The sequence below is a fragment of the Sciurus vulgaris genome, assembly GCF_902686455.1.
Source record: "Sciurus vulgaris genome assembly, chromosome: 5".
Taxonomy (NCBI): domain Eukaryota; kingdom Metazoa; phylum Chordata; class Mammalia; order Rodentia; family Sciuridae; genus Sciurus; species Sciurus vulgaris.
The window spans coordinates 119,848,569-119,869,505 of NC_136465.1; the positions used below are offsets into that span (position 1 = coordinate 119,848,569).

Here is a 20,937-nt window from a genome sequence, read left to right on the forward strand (position 1 = left end):
AACTTTGAATTTTTTAGTTTATAGAGAGGGAATTACTCGATCTACTCAAGGTATAAACTTTTATCTCCATTTTATTAAAAAAATTCTAGGGGCTGGGGAGATAGCTCAGTCGGTAGAGTGCTTGCTTTGCAAGCACAAGGCCCTGGGTTCAATCCCCAGCACCCCCAAAAAAAAAAAAAAATTCTAATAAGCCAGGCGCATGGTGCACGCCTATAATCCCAGTGGCTCAGGAGGCTGAGGTAGGAGGATTGTGAGTTCAAAGCCAGCCTTACCAGCTTAGAGAGGCCCTAAGTAACTTAGCAAGACCCTGTCTATAAGTAAAAAAAAAAAGGGGGCTAGGGATGTGGTTCAGTGATTAAATGACCGTGAGTTCTAACAGAAATAAATAATAAGTAAACATAACTATTTGTAAGAAGCCAGGATTCAAACCCAGGCCTACAGGATTCCAAAATTCCAGCTTATTTCCACTACAGTGCCAAAATAAAGGACAAAAACAAAAGCAGCATAATAACTGCAAGCCTGAACAGATAAATGTCTAATAGCCCTTGGGAGGACAGGAAAGAAGGGCCTAGTGAGATATGAGATATAAGTCTGTCCCTTTTCTTTTTTTTTTTTTGATACCAGAGATTGAACCCAGGGGCATTTAACCACTGAGCCACATCCCCATCCCCTTTAGATATTTTATTTTGAGACAGGGCCTTGCAAAATTGCTCAGGCTGGTTTTGAACTTGGGATATTCCTGCCTCAGCCTTCTAAGCCACTGGGATTACAGGCATGTGCCACTGTACCCAGCTGCTCCCTTCTCTTCTAAGAAAGAAAACAAAATATATGGGAAGAATGTAAACAGCTTACGAAACATAAGTTATAGCTATCTCGACACAACCATCAAGGTTTTTAAGGACTGCAGAAATCAACTGTCAACAGCCTTCACTACTACTACGCCTACAACAATAGTGATTGTGCCAATTTTTCCAATCAGAGAAGGATGAAACCACTCTGTTTTATAATCACAAAAAGATTCACTGGTGGTTAAGGAAACTCAAAGGAGTTATCTGGTGTCCGGAGCAATTCCTTAGGCAAAGTAGAAAAAAACAAGATTAAAACATTCTGGACATGTACCCTCCTCTCTTTGCTGAGTATGTATTATGGTGATACTTACCCTAAAATGAGAACTGCGGATGCTTTGATAGATGCACTAAAGTGTTAGCAGGTCCTCGTTATAGGTTCTGTCAGCTTTTCTATATTCTTGGCCAAAAATGTCCATTTTATGTTCCCCAACAAAATATTACTCCTCGGGGCTGGGGAGATAGCTCAGACGGTAGAGTGCTTGCCTTGTAAACACAAGGCCCTGGGTTCGATCCCCAGCACCCAAAAAAAAAAAAATTACTCCTCTTTCAGAGAAAAAAAAAAGTAGTGGGGGGACTTTGTCCTCTACTGCCTCCATTTTCTTTAGCTTTATCAAAGCAATACCATTGTGTAGATAATATCACAGAATCATAGGACTGGAAAAGACCTTGAAAGTTCACACTGTCTTCTCCCATCCCCTTGTAAACTGCTCCCAACTCAACCAGAGGAGATATCTAAGAAGAAAAAAAAAAAACAAAAAAAATCACAATTTATCTTCTGTTCAGGGTATTTTCAGGATGCCTTCTTCTATTGCTATCTTAAATGCCATGCAGCTAAATCTATCCTGCTCTGCCCATGATGACTTCAGAGGTCAATGCTACTAGCACTACCTAGTAGGTGGAAAGGACACCTCAGGCAAAAATTTAGTATTAAAACAATCTTTCAAAGTCATCTATCAAATTTGAGTTTGGCCAGAGAAATTAGATATCAATTCAATCTTATAAGAAAGAATCAGAAATATTTTAAAATTATTAGCCATTAGGGCTGGTAGAGTACTTATGTAGAGTACTCAGTTCAGTTGGTAGAGTACTTATGCCTTATAAGCACAAAGTCCTGTTAAAGGTAGGGCAGAGTGGGCCCTAATCAAATCTGAATGGTGTCCTTTTGTTTGTTTGGTTATGGTACCAGGGATTCAATTCAGGGACCCTCTACCACTGAGCTACACTCCCAGTCCTTTTCTATTTTATATATATAAAAAATTATATATATATATATATATATATATATATATATATCCCAACCACTATTGAAGCTAAATGTACTAAGTTCTAGTCCATGAGATGCAAGCAGATGTAGTGTTATAGAGGCAATTAAGTTAAAGGTAGCTGGCAGGGTGGGCCCTAATCAAATCTGAATGGTGTCCTGGACCCTCTACTACTGAGCTACACTTCCAGCCCTTTTTATTTTTTAGAGACAGGGTCTCACTAAATTGCCAGGGCTGGCCTCAAACTTGTGATCCTCTTATCTCAGCCTCCTGGGTAGCTGGGATTACAGGTATAAGTAAATCATTGTGCAAGGCAACCTGGCAGCCTTTTGAGAGGAAATCTGGATACACAGAGGGACAGCAGAGGCATGACGTGCACAGAGAAAAGACCAAGTGAGGACATAGAGAGAAGGTAGCCATCTGGAAGTCACAGACAAAAGGCTTGGGAGAAACCAAACCTGCCAATACTAAGGTATCTTGGATTTCTAGCCTCTGGAACTATGAGATAATACATTTCTGTTGTTTAAATAAATCAGCCTCTGTTCTTTTGTTATGGCATATCTAGTAAACACAAATAATAAGCAAGACAGCCCACTAATTCCTGTTAACTTGTTAAAGTAAAAGCTGGCACTCTGTAGCCATACAGGATTATGAGATGATACTAGGATGTAAAACCATAGACAGATACCTTGGTACCCGAGTAGACTAGCTGTGGTCTAATTACCCCCAGATTTCTTGACTGTAAGAGAGAAATTATGTCTTATTTATGACATTATTTGTATTGTGTTGTTAATTATAGCAGTATCTTCCTACTTGGTATTCCATGTAAATAAAATATATATATACACTAGGTAAGAACAATGATGAAAATAATAATAAACATTTTCTATAGGCAAGAAATCCTATAGAAATACCCTGAAGCTGAAATGTACTGGGGAGAAAAGAGATAAAATAAGGAGAACTGCTATTTTTAAGGAGATTGTAAGAGTACCACCTTTGTACTTAATAATACCTCTTTACTGTAAGGAAAAAGATGAGCACTCTTGTAGCACTCTTGTAGGGTAAGTTAGGGGCAGCAGTCATCAAAATAAAGAACATCCCATCTCCACAGTGTAGGAGGCAGCTAACATGTTATAGTGAATAAGATTATGAACTTTATAGTTTGACAAGAAACATGTGACTACTTTTCCGAAACTTATTAATCATGTAATTGAGCCTTAGTTCCTTATCTGTAAGATAGGTGTGATACATATATCTCATAGAGGCACTGGAAAATGACATTAGACAAGTGTTATGTGCCTAAGACATAGTAGATAGACCAGTAAATATGAGTTTCTCCTAATTATATTTTACAGTGAAAAGGCAGAGAAAGAGAATTGAGATATGTTTTCCCCTGTTTTCACTGGTACTGTTTTTCTATTATGAGTTAACATATTACTACTCAGAATTAGAATCATATATATAGCATTCTCCTAGTCAATACTGAATCCATAGTACCCTGCATAGGTAAGACCTTTGCCTATTTTAATGGGAATTAGACTATGAATGACTACAAGAAAGAAAAAAAAAAAAAAAAAGGATTGGCATCTATCAAACATACCCCTTCCTACACCTGACTTCCTACTTTTCTTAGTATGTTAGTACTTTAAGAACCATTTTGCCTGGTGTAGTGATGCCTATAATTTCAGCAACTCAGGAGCTGAGGCAGGAGGATTACAAATTTTAAGCCAGCCTCAGAAACTGATATAGCAACGATATAGTTGATATAGCAACTTAGTGAGACCCTATCACAAAATAAAAAAGACCTGGGATGTAGCTCAGTGGAAAAGCATCCTGGGTTCAATCCCTGGGCCCTAATCAAATCTGACTGGTGTCCTTTTGTTTGGTTTTGGTGCCAGGAATTCAACCCAAGGACACTTTACCATTGAGTTACATTCCCAGTCCTATTTTATTTTTCAGAGATAGGGTCTCACTAGTTACCCTGGCTGGCCTCAAACTGGTGAGGCCCTCAAAAAGTAATTGTTTTTAAAGAGCTGGGGATGCAGCTCCGTGATAGAACACTTGACTGGCATGCACAAGGCCCTAGTTTCCATCCCCAGTACCAAAAAAAAAAAAAAGAAAGAAAGAAAGAAAAAAGTAAATTTTATTTTTAATTTTTCAAGGTACTAGGGATTCAACCCAAGGGTACTTTAATGCTGAGCTACAACCCCAGCATCCCCCACCTTTTTTATTTTGAGACAGGGTCTCACTAAATTGCTTTGGGCTTTGCAATTAGCTGAGGCTGGCCTTGAACTTGCAATCCTTCTGCCTCAGTCTCCCAAACTGCTCGGATTACAGGAATGTGCCACCACACCCAGCTTTCAATTTTTTTTATTACAGTAAAATACAAATAAAAGTGGCCATCTTAATCATTTTTAAGTGTATAATTCATAATGTACAATCATCTTTTCATCTTGTAACACTAAAACTCTACTTATTAAACAAAACTTCTCATTTTCCTATTCCCCAGCCCCTGGCAACCACCATCTACATTTATGATTTTGAGTACTTTGCCTCATATAAAAGAATTATACAGTATTTGTCTTTCTGTGACCAGCTTGTTTCACTTAAAATAACATCCTCAAAGCTCATTTATGTTGTAGCATGTCAGAACTCCTTCCTTTTAAAGCCAGTGGTATTCTGCTGTATATACATATATATACCACATTTTTCTATCCATTCATCTGCTGATGGATACCTGGTTGCTTCAACATTTTAGCTATTGTGAATAATGTTGCCATGAACATGCATTTACAAATATCTCATCAATACCCTATTCTCAGTTCTTTTGGATAAATATCCAGAAATTAGATTTCTAGATCATATTGTAACTCTATTTTTAATTTTTTGAGGAACTTCATCCTCATAGACTGTAGCATTTCACATTCCACCAACAGTGTGCAAAGATTCCAGCTTTGCCACACCCTCACCAACTTTTTTTTTTAATAGTAGCCATCCTAATGGGTATGAAATGATATCTCATTATAGTTTTGATCTGTTTCCCTAATGATTGGGTTATATGAGCATCTTTTCATGTGCTTATCAGTCACTTATATATTTTCTTTGGATAACTATTTAAATCTTTTGACCATTTTTCTTCTTTTTTTTTTTTGATGGTGCTGAGGTTGAAATCAGGACCTTGTGCATGCTAGGTGTGCTAATCAGCTTTTCATTGCTATGACCAAAATACCTTACAAGAACTACTTAGAGGGAACTGAGTGGTAGAGTGCTTGCCTCTGATGTGTGAGGCACTGGGTTCACTTCTCAGCACCACAAATAAATAAATGAACAAAATAAAGCTCTGTTAACAATTAAAAAAAAAAAAAAAAAAAAAAAAAAAAAGAACTACTTAGAGGAAGAAAAGTTTATTTTGGGTTCTCAGTTTTGGTCCATGATTGGCTGATGCCTTTGCTCTGGGCCCACATGAGGCAGAACACCATGGTGGAAGGGTCTTGTAGAGGAAAGGTTGTTTACATCATGATGGCTGGGAAGCAACTAACTGATCTCCCTGCTTCCACCTTCACTTCCTTGTAGTTTTTTCTTAAACAGCACCCAGAGTGACTGTTTAAAAACAGTGTGTGGGCTGGGGTTGTGGCTCAGTGGTAGAGTGCTTGCTTAGCATGCACGAGGCACTGGGTTTGATCCCCAGCACCACATTAAAAAAAAAAAAAACTAAATAAAAACACAGTGCCTAATCATTTCACACTTTTATTCAAAATCCTCCAAGGGTTAACTAAAGTTATAAGACCCCAAGTATATAGCCAGGTGCAGTGGCATATGCCTGTAGTCCCAGCTACTCAGGAGGCTGACAGGATTGCTTGAGCCCAGGAGTTCAACTCTAGTCTAGTCAACTCTAGTCTGAGAGACCCAGGCACAAAACAAACCAAACTCAAATAAATTCTATCCCACATCCTTGCTCTTATTTTTCTCTTCAGCATTTGTCACTATGTAATACTTTCTTTAATAAATTTATTTTGTTAGTTATCTACCCATTATACACACCAAAGAGGACAGGGGCTTTTGATTTTATTTTGTTCACTGCTTATAATCAGGGTATAGAACAGTGTTTGGCACATAATAGATTTTAAAAATAAATGAATGAAGTTATTTGCTTAAATATTCACAGAATTTTAAGTGGCTAGAATTCAAGATTGACTACAACAAGCAGGGCACAGTGGTGCATACTGGTAATCTTAGCAGCTTGGGAAGCTAAGGCCCTCAGCACTCAGTGAGAACCTGTCTCTAAATAAAATAAATATAAAAGGCCTAGAGATATGGCTCAGTGGTTACAAGCACTTGGGTTCAATTCCACTGAGCTATATCCTCAATTCTTTTCATTTTTTATTTTCAGACAGGGTCTCACTAAAATTGCTTGGGTCTTGCTAATTTGCTGAGGCTGGTCTCCAACTTTTGATCCTACTGCCTCAGCCTCCTAAGTTGCTGGATTATAAGTACCCACTCCTTTTTGCTGCTTCTTTGATATCACCCTGTCTCCTCAAAGTGGTCTGCTGCGTTCCCAAATTAAGATCAGGATGGTCTTTTTAGGTACTAAGGATCAAACCCAGGGACACTTAACTCCTGAGCCACATCCCCAGTTCTTCTTTAAAATTGTTTTTTGAGACAGGGTCTCCCCAAATTGCTTAGGGCCTTATTAAACTGCTGAGGCTGGCCTTGAACTTGCAATTCTCCTGCCTCGGCCTTCTGAGTCACTGTGCCACCACACCCAGCATGGTCTTCTCCACAATTCTCGGAAGAGAATGAGAGATCAATGGTTCCCATCCAAAATCTGTTTCTAAACTATGTGAGCTAAGTGAGGAATAAGCTTATAACTTGTCAAACTAACATTTTATGTTTATCCATCAAACTATACTGCATCCCTTATTCTTACCCTAAACCTCCCCACAAAAAGTCTGTCAGATACCAAACAGACTTTTTGCTCCTCTTTAACAGATGAATCTAAAGTAGGTTTGTTTTCTCCTGAGATGGAGGAGATGATAAGAAATGTTCACATTTTGCACAGAGACCAGAGTAAATTCAAAGATGCAGACAAAGTCATGGACTTCTTGAGGTCTCCATCAATCCTTCAGTTCTGTAAATAACTAAGCATAAGAAGGTAAAAAGCATAGAACAAGACCCACCATCATCTGTCAAGAATCCCTGACATAACCAGGCATGGAGGAATGCAAGTTGGAGCCTAGCCTAAGCAATTTAGCAAGACCCTGTCTCAAAATTTAAAAAAAAAAAAAAAATTGTTTTAAAGGGGGCTGGGGTAAAGTAACACTGGATTCAATACCCAGTACCACAATAAAAAAGAAAAGAAAAGAAAGAATTACTCCTATAAAGTCTAAGAAGAGAAATAAAACTCTTATAAAAGCTAGAGGAGAAATTTTTTTTTTGTATGAATGAATCTTTTTTTAGTCTCTAGGGCAATATAGTAGGAGAAGATACATGCCATGATTTGCTATAACAAGGAACCAACACTGAGCTCAGTGAAATCTCCCAGATCTACAACGTTGATAACTCCTCTATTGCCAAACCAAACAATGAGATAACTGTAACTTCAAATCTACCACATCTGAATGGGAGAGAAAGAAGGAAAAAACAAACAAAAAAGATACTAATTTCTGACTTGGCTTTAAAGCTACCGAAATAAGTAAGTCAGTTTTACATAAAGACAAATCATGTACAGTCTCTAGAAGACCACAGTTAGATGTGGCATAAGCCCAAATGACTATAGCAGTAGCTCAATTCACAGACAGCTGGTAGGTGTTTCCTACCACATTTTTTCCCACCACATTTTTTCCCAATCAAATTACATTAAGAATATAGTTACAAAAGAAAAAAAAAAAAATACAGTAACAGTGTTCACATTTAACAGTCAATTTTGAGAAAGGGGAAAAACATACTATTCTGGAAACATTTTATTTCATAGCTCTACATACAATTATATTAATGCCATGCCACTGAAAAAATGAATTTTGCAAGGTTAAATGATGATGTGTTTTACGTTCTATCTGCTCATTGGCGCCTAGGTCAGCCAATCTGATCCAGGACTCCATAGCAACAGGCTCTACTGCTAAGAACTACAAGATGAAAGTCTCCTTGCTTTTTTTTTTTTTTTTCTTTTCTTTTTTAATAAAGCATTTCCCATAGACACTGCTGAAAATGCCATCAGAGAATAGTCTCCAAAGACAAATAAGAATTGCTGCCATTCTGGCATACTAAAAATGAATAATTTTCTTTTGAGGGAAATGGGGGCAGTGAATAGCAATGACAATGAATCTAGGCAAAAAACAAGGAATTCCAAAAACTCTGGAGCTTTTTCCTTATTTAACTTCAGTAGAAAAATTCAGGAATCTTTAGCCAGAAAAACCAATATCAGCATAAACTGAAGAATTTAAGCAGAGTGGTTACCCGGCACAGATCACAACATAGAAGCTTCCATGACACAAGATACAGAGAGAAAGAGAAGTAAAGGTTTAACTTTGGACTGTTGATCTTTATTTTCACTTAACTTTTTTTGGAATGTTAAAATGAGCATAGAAAATCACGTATCTCAAGCCCTGATTCTCCATATGCTCAATCACAGTCAGCTCCTACAGTCCTTTTTTGGGGGTGGTAGGTACCAAGGATTGAATTCAGGGGCACTCAACCACTGAGCCCCAGCCCCAGCCGTACTGTGTATGTTATTTAGAGACAAGGTGTTACTGAGTTGCTTAGTGTTTCACCATTGCTGAGGCTGGCTTTGAACTCATGATCCTCCTGTCTCAGTCTCCCAAGCCACTGGGATTATAGAGCCACTGGGATTACAGGTGTGCACCACCACACCAAGCTCCTACGGACCTCAAATTCTATTGTGTCTGTCATTTTTCTACACTCCTCTCTCTTACCATCCTCCACTACATTTAAAGAGGAAAAAACAATAACAACAACAACAAAACTGCTGTGCCCAAATGGTGGAATAATGTACTTGCTCTTCACCTTCCATATGACCCTACTTCTTTTCCCTGAGCTGTAAACTTCCTTGAATGAGATAATTGCAAACTAGATGAGGAAACTAAACAAAAAATAAACTACTACTACCGAAAAATACCAAAAAGCCATCATTTACCTCAGCAGTGCTCTTTGACATTCTAAAATCTACCTGGCATATTATAAGGTATTCCCTTTTCCTGGCATGCTGTTTCCCAATAATAGATATAATATCTCATGCTGCAACAAGCAACTTTGTTCCTCACCTTCTGGTATATGGTGGTAAGTGAATGCTGAGAACTCTACAAATCTGAGAAGTCAGGGTCAAAATTAGTTGGAAATTATGCATTCTCATCTGGCTCACATGCTGTGTTTGTGACAAATATACATAACAAAATTTGCAATTTTAATGATTTGTAAGTGCACAGTTTAGAGATATTAAGTCCGCTCTCACTGTTATGTATTACAAAAGACAAAATGGTCTTGGCACACACACAAAAAAATTAATAGGCCATAGTCATTCTTTTGATGATTATTTAATGAACATTCATTTATTGTACAAGTCTCTTATACAGATACTTCTCAAGTTACAATGGGGTAACATCCCAATAAACCCACTGTAAGTTGAAAATATCCTAGGTAGAAAATGTATATAATACACCTGACCTAACACTCATCACAACTTAGCATCATGGTACAGAGTATTGGTTGTTTACCCCTCATGAACACATGATTGACTGGGAGCTGGGGTTCACTCCCCCCCCCCCACAGGAATTGAAACCAAAGGTGCTTAAACAATAAGCCACATGCAAAGTCTGTTTTTTAAATTTGTAATTAATTCATTAATTTTTGGGGGGGGATACTGAGGCACTCAACCATTGAGCCACATTCCCAGCCCTTTTTATTTATTTTTCTTATTTTGAGGCAGGGTCTTGCTAAGTTATCTAGGGTCTCACAAAGTTCCCAAGGCTGGATTTAAACTTGCAATCCTCCTGCCCGCTTTTTGAAAGAATATCATACTGCATACTGCTAGTCTGGGAAAAAATCAAAATTCAAAACACCATTTCTACTGAATGCACATCATTTTCACACCATTATAAAGTCAAAACAGCATTAGTCAAATCATCCTAAATTAGGGACCACAATTTGCATTAAGAACTATTATAATGGATTGAGGGCTGGACTGGGATGTTGCTCAATGGCACAGTGCCTTTCCTAGATCCCAGCATAGCCAAAAAAACAAACAAAAAAAAAACCCTCCAAACTATAGTGGATATAAAAAATGGTCAAATGTTAAGAATCTCTGACATTACTGCCACGATGTTTTTTTCATGCAGACTTTAGTATTTTACATGCCTGCCTCAGCACTCAAACAAATTCAAAGTAGATGGATGTCTAGATCTCTTTGTTAGCACTGAGTTCCAAGGAACCCACAAGGACAGACTAACATAAGCAATAGGCAGAAAATTTCAGAAATTTCTGAAACTGAGAAAATCTTTTCTGTTTCAAATATTCTAGAAATGCTTAGGAGGCAACCCAGAAAAGGGGATAGATGTAACTTTCAGTGGGAGTCATAAAGTGTATTAAATCTGGTTTTTTTTGTTTTTTTTTTTTAAGTTACAGTTAGCGCTGGCACAGTGGCACACATCTTTAATCACAGAAACTTGGGAGGCTGAGATAGGAGCATCACAAGTTTGAGACTAACCTAGGCAATTTAGCAATACCATGTCTCAAAATAAAAAATAAAAGGGACTGGGGATGTAGCTCAGTGGGAAAGTGCCTCCAATTCAATGTAAGTAGAGGGGGGGGTACTGCAAAGAAAGTCACTGTTAGCCCTCTCTACACATCAAAATGCCTTATACCCTCATATGATCAAAAACAAAAAACAAAACAAAATTTCACTGGAGCCCTATAGTTTTTTTTGTTGTTGTTGTTTAAGATTCTGGGCTAGTAGGTAAAGAAGAAAAGCATATTTACTGACTTCCAAAGGACAAGAAGCTACATGACTATTCAGACATTTTATCAGTGATGTTATCCCCAAATATGAAAACCCTAGGCTCTGACCACAAGGAGGCTATCTTCCTCCAAAAATAGTAGTAGTAGTAGTAGTAGTAGTAGTTATCATTTATATGAGCATTTACTATGTTCCAAACACTGCTCAGGAATTTATATGTGATGACATTCAACACAATCTAAAAATTTACTTGCAGTTATTAAGAGTAGGGATTTAAAATTTTTAAATGCTTTTATGATTAGAAAAGTAAAAGTTCCTTTATACTTAAAGAAAACACATACAACTATAGAAAAGGAAGTAAAACACTCATAATCTATAACTCAGCAATTACTGCCATTAATGTTTAGAGGTATATCTTTACTTTTTGTTTCCATATTTGTATGAAATTGATATCCATACACAACCATTTTCCATTTGCAATTACTTTTAACATAAAGTCATATTCTATGACATACATGTATCATAAATTAGCTAGCCATTTCCCTATTATTGGAAATTTAGGCAGTCTTAATTTTTATCTTTTAAATTTTATTTATTTATTATTTACTTACTTATTTGGTACTGGGGATTGAACCCAGGGATGCTTTAACCACCGAGCCACATCACTAGCCCTTTTATTATATTTCATTTTAAGACAAAGTCTCACTAACTTGCTTAGGGCCTTGCCAAGTTGCTGAGCCTGGCTCGAAAACTGCAATCCTCCTTCCTCAGCCTCCCAAGTCGCTGGGATTACAAGTGTGTATGTACCACTAGGCCTGGCAGTTGTTAATTTTTTAATAATAAAATAATACTATGAAGAACATCTTTGTACCTAAATCTTTGTTCACAATTCTCATCAACTCTCCAAGATAAATGTATTCAAGAGTTTTTAAGATAAAAAATTTTTCCCTTAACATATTAATTCTTAGAGAATTACCATGATCCCCCAACATGTCATGTCCACTTCCCAGGTCCCACAGTACTGCTTCTCATTTCTAATTTTTCTTCAGTTCATCTTCCTGCCATTCCCATAGCACACACACAAAGCTTCAAAGCAATCAAACAAAAAATAGAATGCCACTCTAAGTTTTTAATATGAAATTGAAAGATAAGAGGGAATAGGATATTGGATCTTCTAGTATTTGTAATCTGATATTTGGCCCATTTAAAACCCTAGATTTTTTTTTGTTGGGAATATAGCTCAGTAATAGAATGTATGCTTAGTGTGCATGAGGCCTAGAGTTCAATGCCAACCACCAAAATCTCACTCTAGTAATCTTCATACACAGTACTTCATATAAATCTTATAGTCTCACAAATATATGAAAAAAGAAGACCATCACAACATCAATTCAACAGAGAAAAGCAGAAATAACAAAGATTCAGAGGTGGACATCAAAGACAGTGATCTAAGATTTCAAAGTAGATCAGAAGCAACAGTAAAAAGTAAAAAACAAAACAAAACAAAACCCCAAGCCAACAATCTGTAGAAGTCAAAAAATCAATGATGATTAAGAAAGAAAAAAAAAAAAAAAAAGGTTAGAGCTGCTATCCTTTTTAAGTGAATATATTCACAATTTGCCCTCTGGGCATCAAATCAGAAAAGATCAACTGTATCAATGTAAAACTGAAATGTTTACATCATACTTAATATTCATTTTAAACAGTCTCTTAAATGGTTCAAAATTCTCTTCTGGTTTCCTAAAAAATTACATGTGATCTGAAGTCACCAAATGGTATATCCCTATTTAATTTCTAAATACTAATAATCATGGCTAATACTAACTAAGTCTTCAAAATGGGAACTGTCTTAAAGGCTTTATATATAATAACTCTTAATCCTCAAAACAACCCTCCTAGGTGAGTATTATCATCATCCTCATTTTACCTATGAGGAAATGCAAAGGTTAAGTAATTTGTGTAATTGAATCAGCAACGGATAAAGCTCTGATATGCACTCTAGAGTCCAAGCATTCAATCAGTATGCTTTTTCTCAAGAGAAGCTCTTAACAGGATATATAAAACTGTTGGGGGGTGGGGGGAGAGGAAGCAGCAGCTAGGAAGACAACAGCAAGGATTAAGTAAGTATAGTAACTTTGGGGCACAGAAATAATTTGTATCAATTTTGCCATAATGTTCTTCCTACATATATCATATTTCAAATTATCCTAGAATGATGCTAAAGCACCTTTTGCAAAAACTGCTCTTGATCATTCCTTCCTCCTCCTAAAAGAAAGAAAAAAAAAGAAGGATAAAAGGAAACTGAAATCTTACTTGGTAATGACTGAAACATTTAAGAAAGACTGTAGTCTATCCCAACCACCCTCAAACAGAAGGAAAACCAAGTTAACAGAACTGTCATCTTTTAATTTCACATCAGTTCTTTCCCCCTCAAAGGCTATTCCTGTTCTAGTTGCAGACGGGAACTGCTCCCAGTGACAACCGCTCCCGGTGACGTCAGAGCAGTCTCCCAGCAACGATTAATGAGGACTGTCCACCACAGGGGTTTCCTGAAAAGCCAACAAGAAATTATTCACATATATGCTGCAATATCAAGACGCAAAGATGTGAAGGAATTTCTCTTAACCTTGTAACTCCAGTCTCTGGTAATCTTCTAAATAGGTTATTCTTCTGGAATGCTCTCCATTTACCCCGAGGTTATTTTCCTTTCCTTTCCTTTCCTTCAGCCTTCCCCTACACTGCTTCTCTCCAAATAAAATTAGATTTTGTTAGTTTGAAACATTTATGGTTGAAATAATATTAATATAATTGAGCTATAATAGCAAATAGGACTGTATAATCTAAGCTGAAAAGCAAACATTATTACTCTTTTTACTTCATACAAAGAATTTAGAATAAATGGAAGTACAACAGAAAAGAAAATCAAGATAGAAAATAAGCCAGCAAGTTTTTAAAGGTACATCTCCACATGTACTATCCAAATGCACATCCACAGAGAGGCAACTCTTAAATTTACCTAGGCTCTAGCCTACTGAGTTTTTCAAACTGACCTCTGTAGGCATACCTCCAAAGATCAGCAGTACTAAGATGGAGCTGCATAAAAGGAAGTGGAAGCCTAAACATTCAATCAAAAAAAGATGGGCTGGGCTATTATGCTCACACCTAGGAGTACACCTAACATTTTGCTCCTAAAGGTTTACTTTGGCTACATGCACTCATAATCTTTTACTCTAAAACCACAATAGCAAAGAATTTTATAGAACTACCTATTTTTGAAATCTGAAAAATAGCATACAAGCTGTCTGATCAAGATAAGTGCAAATAAAGTAGAAAAACTCCAAATTTGAAAACTCAACTGAGAATTATTAATGGATTCTAGGTTCCAGAAATCTGCATATGAGTTCCCTTTCCTTCCATATTTAGAAAAAGCAGTTAGGCAAAATCCATTAGCATCAGGACTTACAGGGTTAATTCAGGCACCCCGCTTCAGCAGTTATGACTTTCTCTGTCTGAGCCTATGCTAAAAGGAAACAAAACAACACCCCTATCATTAAAACATCCCACTTTGCCTTCTGCTCTATTTAATGGTACCTAGTTTTATCATCAAGTCATAGAGGAGAACGCACCGCTTCAGATGGATTTTTCTTCTTCCTTCTCTCCTTTCCCTCCCTCTCAGAAGAAAAAGACTGCAAACAAAATCACTACGTCACTGGAGGCAGAGGGAATCCCATCTCTGCACTCTTTATAAACCAGAGCCGGCAAACAAAAACAAGCCAATTGTAAGAAACAAGCAAACAAACAAGTAATCCAAAATAAGAAGTGATAAAACCAGAATAAATTCATACAATAGCCTCAATACATAAAAAGGCATTTTTAGTAAAAAGGTTTAACAAATTCCTCCTAGGATGTTTATAATCACAAAAGCTTCCTAGACAAAGCAAAGGCAACATATTTCTTATTACATTTAAAGACTAGGGGACAGTTACATAAAGACATAGGACAGAGAAGCACATTCACCAGCAGGGTGTGGATAGCTGGGTAATGACACAATGAAGGATATTTATAGGGGATTCCCTGCTTCCTGCAATGTGCGTCAACAGCATCACCAAAGAGAAGAGAAATCACCACTGTTCTCATAAGCTAAATCTGAATGAAGTACTGCTGGAAATAGCCAGGGAAGAGGTAGAATCTGAATACAGAAAAAGTTCTAGCAAACCTGGTTTTCAAAATATTTTAAAGATTAAAAAAGAACAAACAAAATGCCCACAAAACCCTCACAAAATTTAACATTTGAAAATTCTCCAATGTCCCTACTGTTTATTACAGAGATAAATAGACCAAGACAGAAAAGATACCACTCTTTGTAGCTTCTTCCCTCCCAGCCTGTGAAGTTCAAGGACTTTTACATAAAGCAAGAAAACCATCCAAAACTCACCCCAAATGGAGGATCAGCACTTACACCAACAGAAAGCTCACATTATTAATGGAGACCTCATCGTAAGAATCTGTTCTGCCGGAATTTTGCCGGAAGAAATTCCTTCTTGGAAACCTGTGCCTCTTCTCCCCGCCCACAGTCCCCTCCCGCCCCCTTCACCCTTGAATGAAATGCTAGTGATCCTTGATGCAGCGTCTCCAACAAGCTAATTGCTCTGACAAGCAGCTCTGAAGCAGACCATGGCCCAGCTGTTCTAAGAGGTGTCACCCAGAGCTCTGCCAACACTCTCACATTCTCTCTCTCTCTCTCTCACACACACACACACACACACACACACACACACACACACAGAGACAGAGAGACAGAGAGACAGAGAGAGAGAGCCTGCAAAAGCACCCTTTCCCACCTCCTCTTCTTGCTCTCATTCAAGTAGTTCAGTGGCATGCCTGCCTCCACACTGCTCTGATGATAGCTTTTAAAGACACAGCAACAGCTCCTCTCTGCTGCGTATGTTCATGCCAAAATAAAGTCTTTTTGGTGAAGAATAATGATCTGCAGTATGTACCAGACTAAAAGTTCACCTTTAAATTTACCTTTCCATTTGTTCACCTGCAAAATAATCAAGGTCAGACACCTTGTAGCTTTTTAAGGATAGTAGCTTAAAAACTACTGGGTTCAACTTTAGAAATGTAAAACAAAGACAAACCCTAGTTACAGAGAATTCTCTTTCCAGTGAGCTATATTTAGCAAAATCATTTTTCATTTTGGGACAGAAGGCAGGCAGCATGTAATACTAGTAGCTATCTGTTTCCTCTGCCATATTTGCCCCTACAGAATGTGGAGAAAACTTTGGTTATAAATTGAAAGGAATAAAAAAATAATGAAGGCACCTTATTGACAATATTGAGTTAAAAAAAATGAAAACAGAAAATATAAATATGGGGACTGAGGCTGTAGCTCAGTGATAAAGCTCCTGCCTGGCATGTGTAAGGCACTGGGTTTAAGCCTCAGCACCATATAAAAACAAATAAATAAAATAAAGGTATTGTGTCCTTCTACAACTAAGAAAAATTATTAAAAAAAAAAAAAAAGAAAAGAAAATGTAAGCATGGGAATGAGGATAGATTAAAATAAAAGAAGTGATTCCAAGGACAGAAGAGTAATAATTCTAGAAAGTATGCTAGCTAGAGCTGCTAGTAACAAATTTAAAACCTTCAAGTTTGTTCTTTTTGTTTGTTTGTTTTTGAGCCAAGGATTGAACCCAGGGTTCGGTGCATGCTAAACATGTATGCTACTACTGATCTCTAACTCCAACCTCAGGTCCTAATTCTTTTGTGGTACTGGGATAAAACCCAGGGCCTTGTGCATGCTAGGCAAGTGCTCTACCACTGAGGGCCTTCCTCAGATCCTAATTTCAAGAACCCAAAGAAATAAGAAACAATCTCTATTACTACAGGAGATAATTGTTGTGTTTACATTCCTGATAACCTGGACAATGTTAAAGTTCCCAAATAAAGGCCTTGTCCTCTCCAGCCTTTGCTAGGCCTTATTATGGGAACAACTTCTCAGTTCTTCCACCCCCTGGTGAGGAATTATTGATTCTGTCATCTTTATAATATGCACTGGCATGTTCCAGATTCTGCAACATTTATATTGTATCAATCTCATTTCAGTACTCATGTCTTTTTGTTCTTCTCTCATAGAAGCACCCATCCACAGATGCCTTTACAACTTGCTCTTCCCCAACCGGAATTCTACCTTGGACCCCTCAACTGACCCGATTTCTAAAAGGAAACTCCAAACGGCTTGCCCCACGCTGCCCCTTTTCAGCTCAAAGAAGCCAGAGTGGTCATCGACCCCCTTGCCCTACAGCAAAGGAGTTCCTAAAATTAGAGGAGTGAATGAAGTCAGAATTGGAGACAGGCAGTTAGTGTAGAGATGGGGGATCAGTCAAATCGAGGAAATGAAGTCCATGAAAACCATCTGCCTCTGGAAGTCTGCAAGTTGAAGACTGCCCCTGGGAGAATGGACTTTTTACATCTCACCTGCAAAACCAGACCCAGTCACTTAGCCAGGAAGGAGAGAAGGCTTCAGAAAGAACTGGGGAACAAAAGATTTTCTTATAAAAACAGAAACGGGGGAATGTAATGTACAAAGCTGCTCCCCCTGACCTTTCCGGTGCAGCCATTTTCCCTGCCTCCCAACCACTTGTCAATCTGTGAACATCCTAGCTAGCTATTGGTTCATCAGTCAGCTTGCAAGTATCCTTCTCCCATATCGGTCCCCTGTTAGTCCGGCAGAATTCAATTGCTTTACTGTAGCTACCCCACCATCTTTCCTCATCTTTCTCTCCTACTCACTTTCTCACTTTCTTGGGCATGCCCTTTCTCGTTCCCTTTCTTTTCCTCTCATTTTCTCTCTTACCCTGCAGGAAGACACTCTGTTTGCTTAATAAACTCCCTTATGTGATTTCCTGTGTCTAGTGTGGTTTCCGTGGGATCCCTTACAATAATGAACCTTTCCAGTTGTCTGCAATGGTACACACAAAAAAGTCTGCAATGGCACAAAATAACATATGGCTAGCGCATAGGTAACCTGAGGAGAGCAATAAAATGTCACAAAGACACAATTAGTCATTCAACCAAATAAGCATATTTGTTGTGTGCTTGTGTTTTGATTAGGGGCCAGGCACAATGATAAGTTCTAAGAATATTAGATTCATTAAAGATCATAGTAAATGAGATAAGAAGTCACTGGGAGTTGGAATACTAATGTGAAGGGTCAAATAGACCACTGAAACAAACGGGCTTTTACATTTAATGAGATGAGAAGCCATTGGTGTTTTTTAAGCAGAAGAATGACATGTTTTTGACCTACATTTCTTTTTCTTTGTTGCCTCCAAATTTTTGTTTGGGAAGTTTATAACATACAGAAAATTTATAAAAAAAAAAAAAAAAAAGTACAACATTCATCTACAAAATTCACATACAAATTTATACATAGGTGCATGTATATTATTTTTCAAAACAATTTAAAAAGTTTTCATGACTCTTCATCTCTAGAAAATTTCAATATGTATTTCCTAAAATATAACCATAAAGACATTCTAAACTGTAAGAATAACTACTTACTAATCTAGATGAGTTACTTGGTGGTGCACATCCATGGCAAATCTAAACCAGCATTGTAAAAAGCTTAAAAACTGAGATGACTTTGGAATCACCAACCAAAGAAAGCTGAACAGAACTTTCAAGTTGAACCCATCTGGATAAAATATCTGCTAAAATAAGAGTCAATGTTCACTGTAGAATTTAAACAAAACCCAGACCCTCATAATAAAATTATCAAAATTTCCAGGACACAATCTAAAATTCCTTGTTGTATTTAGAATCAAGACAATCTCAATTTGTATAAGAAAAGAGATTAATGGTCAAAATATGAAGATGACCCAGATACTGGATTTAATTGCTTGATAACCTCGACTGAAAAATACAACTGAAGTATAAACATATGGGTTCAATAGCAGTGCAGAAATCACAGTGGAAAGACTCAGTGAATCTGAAGACAAATCAATGGAAATTACCAAATATAATACTGAATCTGAACAACAGAAAAAAACAATAGGGAGTAGGGGAAAAGGGTGTGTAGGTACAGGTTATTAAGGCTCTGTGGGATAACACCCAAAAATCTAAAATTCACTCTATTGGAGTCCCAGAAAGAGGAAAGTAAGACAGTGGTGAGGAGTTGGGCACATTGGAAAATACCTGTAGTACCAGTTAGTCTGGAGGTTAAGGCAGAAGGACTGCTAGAAGGGAAGGGAAGTGAAGGGGGGGGGGGGAGCGAGAGAGGGAGAGGGAGAGGGACAGAGATAGAGAGAGAGAGAGAGAGAGAGAAAGAGAGAGAGAGAGAAAGAAAAAGAGAAAAGATGGAAAGTCAAAGTGTGGTAAAATGTTTGAGGGAAAACTTCACGAATTTGACAAAATGCGTAAACTAAAAGACTCAAGAGTCAAATCCCCAAACAGGCTAAATACAACAAAATCCATTCCTGAATTCAAATAAAAACTATTTAAAAAAAAAAAAAAAACAAAAAACTAAAAAATTCTTGGCAGCAACCAGCAAAAAACAATACACTAGTTATTAAGGGAACAATGACTTAAATAGCTTCATTTTTTAAATCAGAAACCATAAGGACCAGAAGAAATTAGAACATTTTTAAAGTTGTCCAAATACAGAAGTCTTCATCAGAGAGAAAATCCTTCTGCAAAGATGCAATAATGATATTCTCAGATAGAGGAAAACTAAGATAACTCTTTATAAGAGACCTACCTGCTCTAGAAGAATGGCCAAAAGAAAGGAAATAGGACTGGCATGTAGCTTAGTAGCAGAGCACCTGTCTAGCATGAGGCCCTGGGTTTGATTACAACACTGTGGCAGCAATGTGTGTCTATGCAAAAGTGGTTAATACAATAAAACTTGAAGCACCAGGAATACAGGAAGAAAACTACATGGCAAATACTTGGTTTCTGTATTTGGTATATTGGTACTGTTTGTGTCTCCCCAAAATTCATGTTGAAGCCCTAACCACCAGGTGTGGCTATATTTGGAGATTGGGCCTCTAAGGAAGCAATATAGGCTAAATTAGGTCATAAGGTGTAGGGCCCTGAATAATTAGTGACCTCACAAGAAGACACCAGAAAATAAATTTTCTTTCTCTCCTTTACCTCATGCACAAAGAAGAGATCATGTGAGCATACAGCTTCCTACAAGTCTATAGAGATGCTTTAAAATGAAGCCTATCTTGCTAGGACCTTGATTTTGGACTTTCTAGCCTCCAAAACCATGAGAAACGTTACTACTGTTTAAGCTACCTAATCTGTGGTATTTTATCATGGCAGCCAAAGCTAAGACATATCTCCACATAGGTCTCCATACTAATCTAATTTTTCACCTTAAGAAATTAAAAAGAGAAAGAGAGAGAGAGAGAGAAGCATGGTGGTACACACCTGTAATTCCAACAACCTGGGCCACTGAGGCAGGAGGATCACAAGTTCAAGGCCAGCCTCATTAACTTAGCAAAGTCCTCAGTAACTTCTCGTGACCCTGTTGCAAAAAAGGGGGGGCAGGGTACTGAGGTATGTAGCTTAGTGATAAAGCACGCTTGGGTCCAATTCCTAGTACCAAAACAAAACAAAACAAAAAAACCTTATTTTAAAAAAAGAATAAAACAAGTTCAAAGCAATCAGAATGAAGACTACTAATAAAAAGCAGAAATCAATAAAACTAAAGACGAGAGAAAAAAAGTCAATGAAACCAAAAGTTGTTTCTTTGAAAAAAATCCAGAAAGTTGATAAATCTCTAGCAAGACTGGCAAAGGAGAGTGAAAAGATATTAAATGTTTCATATTTAATAACAAGTATGAAAAATACA

The 20,937-nt window shown here is 37.4% G+C and overlaps 1 protein-coding gene across 12 annotated transcripts in view; it reads right to left on the bottom strand.

Annotated features, from left to right (window-relative positions):
* Window positions 1-20,937, bottom strand: part of R3HDM2 (R3H domain containing 2) — a 189,014-nt gene that overhangs the window by 66,745 nt on the left and 101,332 nt on the right. For 2 of the 12 annotated variants that reach the window (XM_079139112.1, XM_079139110.1), the window contains one exon: window positions 20,514-20,610. The exons of 4 other annotated variants lie outside the window; for them this stretch is intronic. Coding sequence is in view for 2 of the 8 variants with exons in the window: in XM_079139109.1 (XP_078995235.1) it covers window positions 12,052-12,067 (16 nt within the window). In the remaining 6 variants the exon portion in view is untranslated. Of the gene's footprint in view, window positions 1-1,159; window positions 1,292-1,387; window positions 1,581-12,051; window positions 12,162-18,641; window positions 18,760-19,274; window positions 19,299-20,513; window positions 20,682-20,937 lie in introns of those variants that run through there. 6 more of the 12 variants (XM_079139131.1, XM_079139109.1, XM_079139120.1 and 3 more) reach the window with 6 other exon arrangements.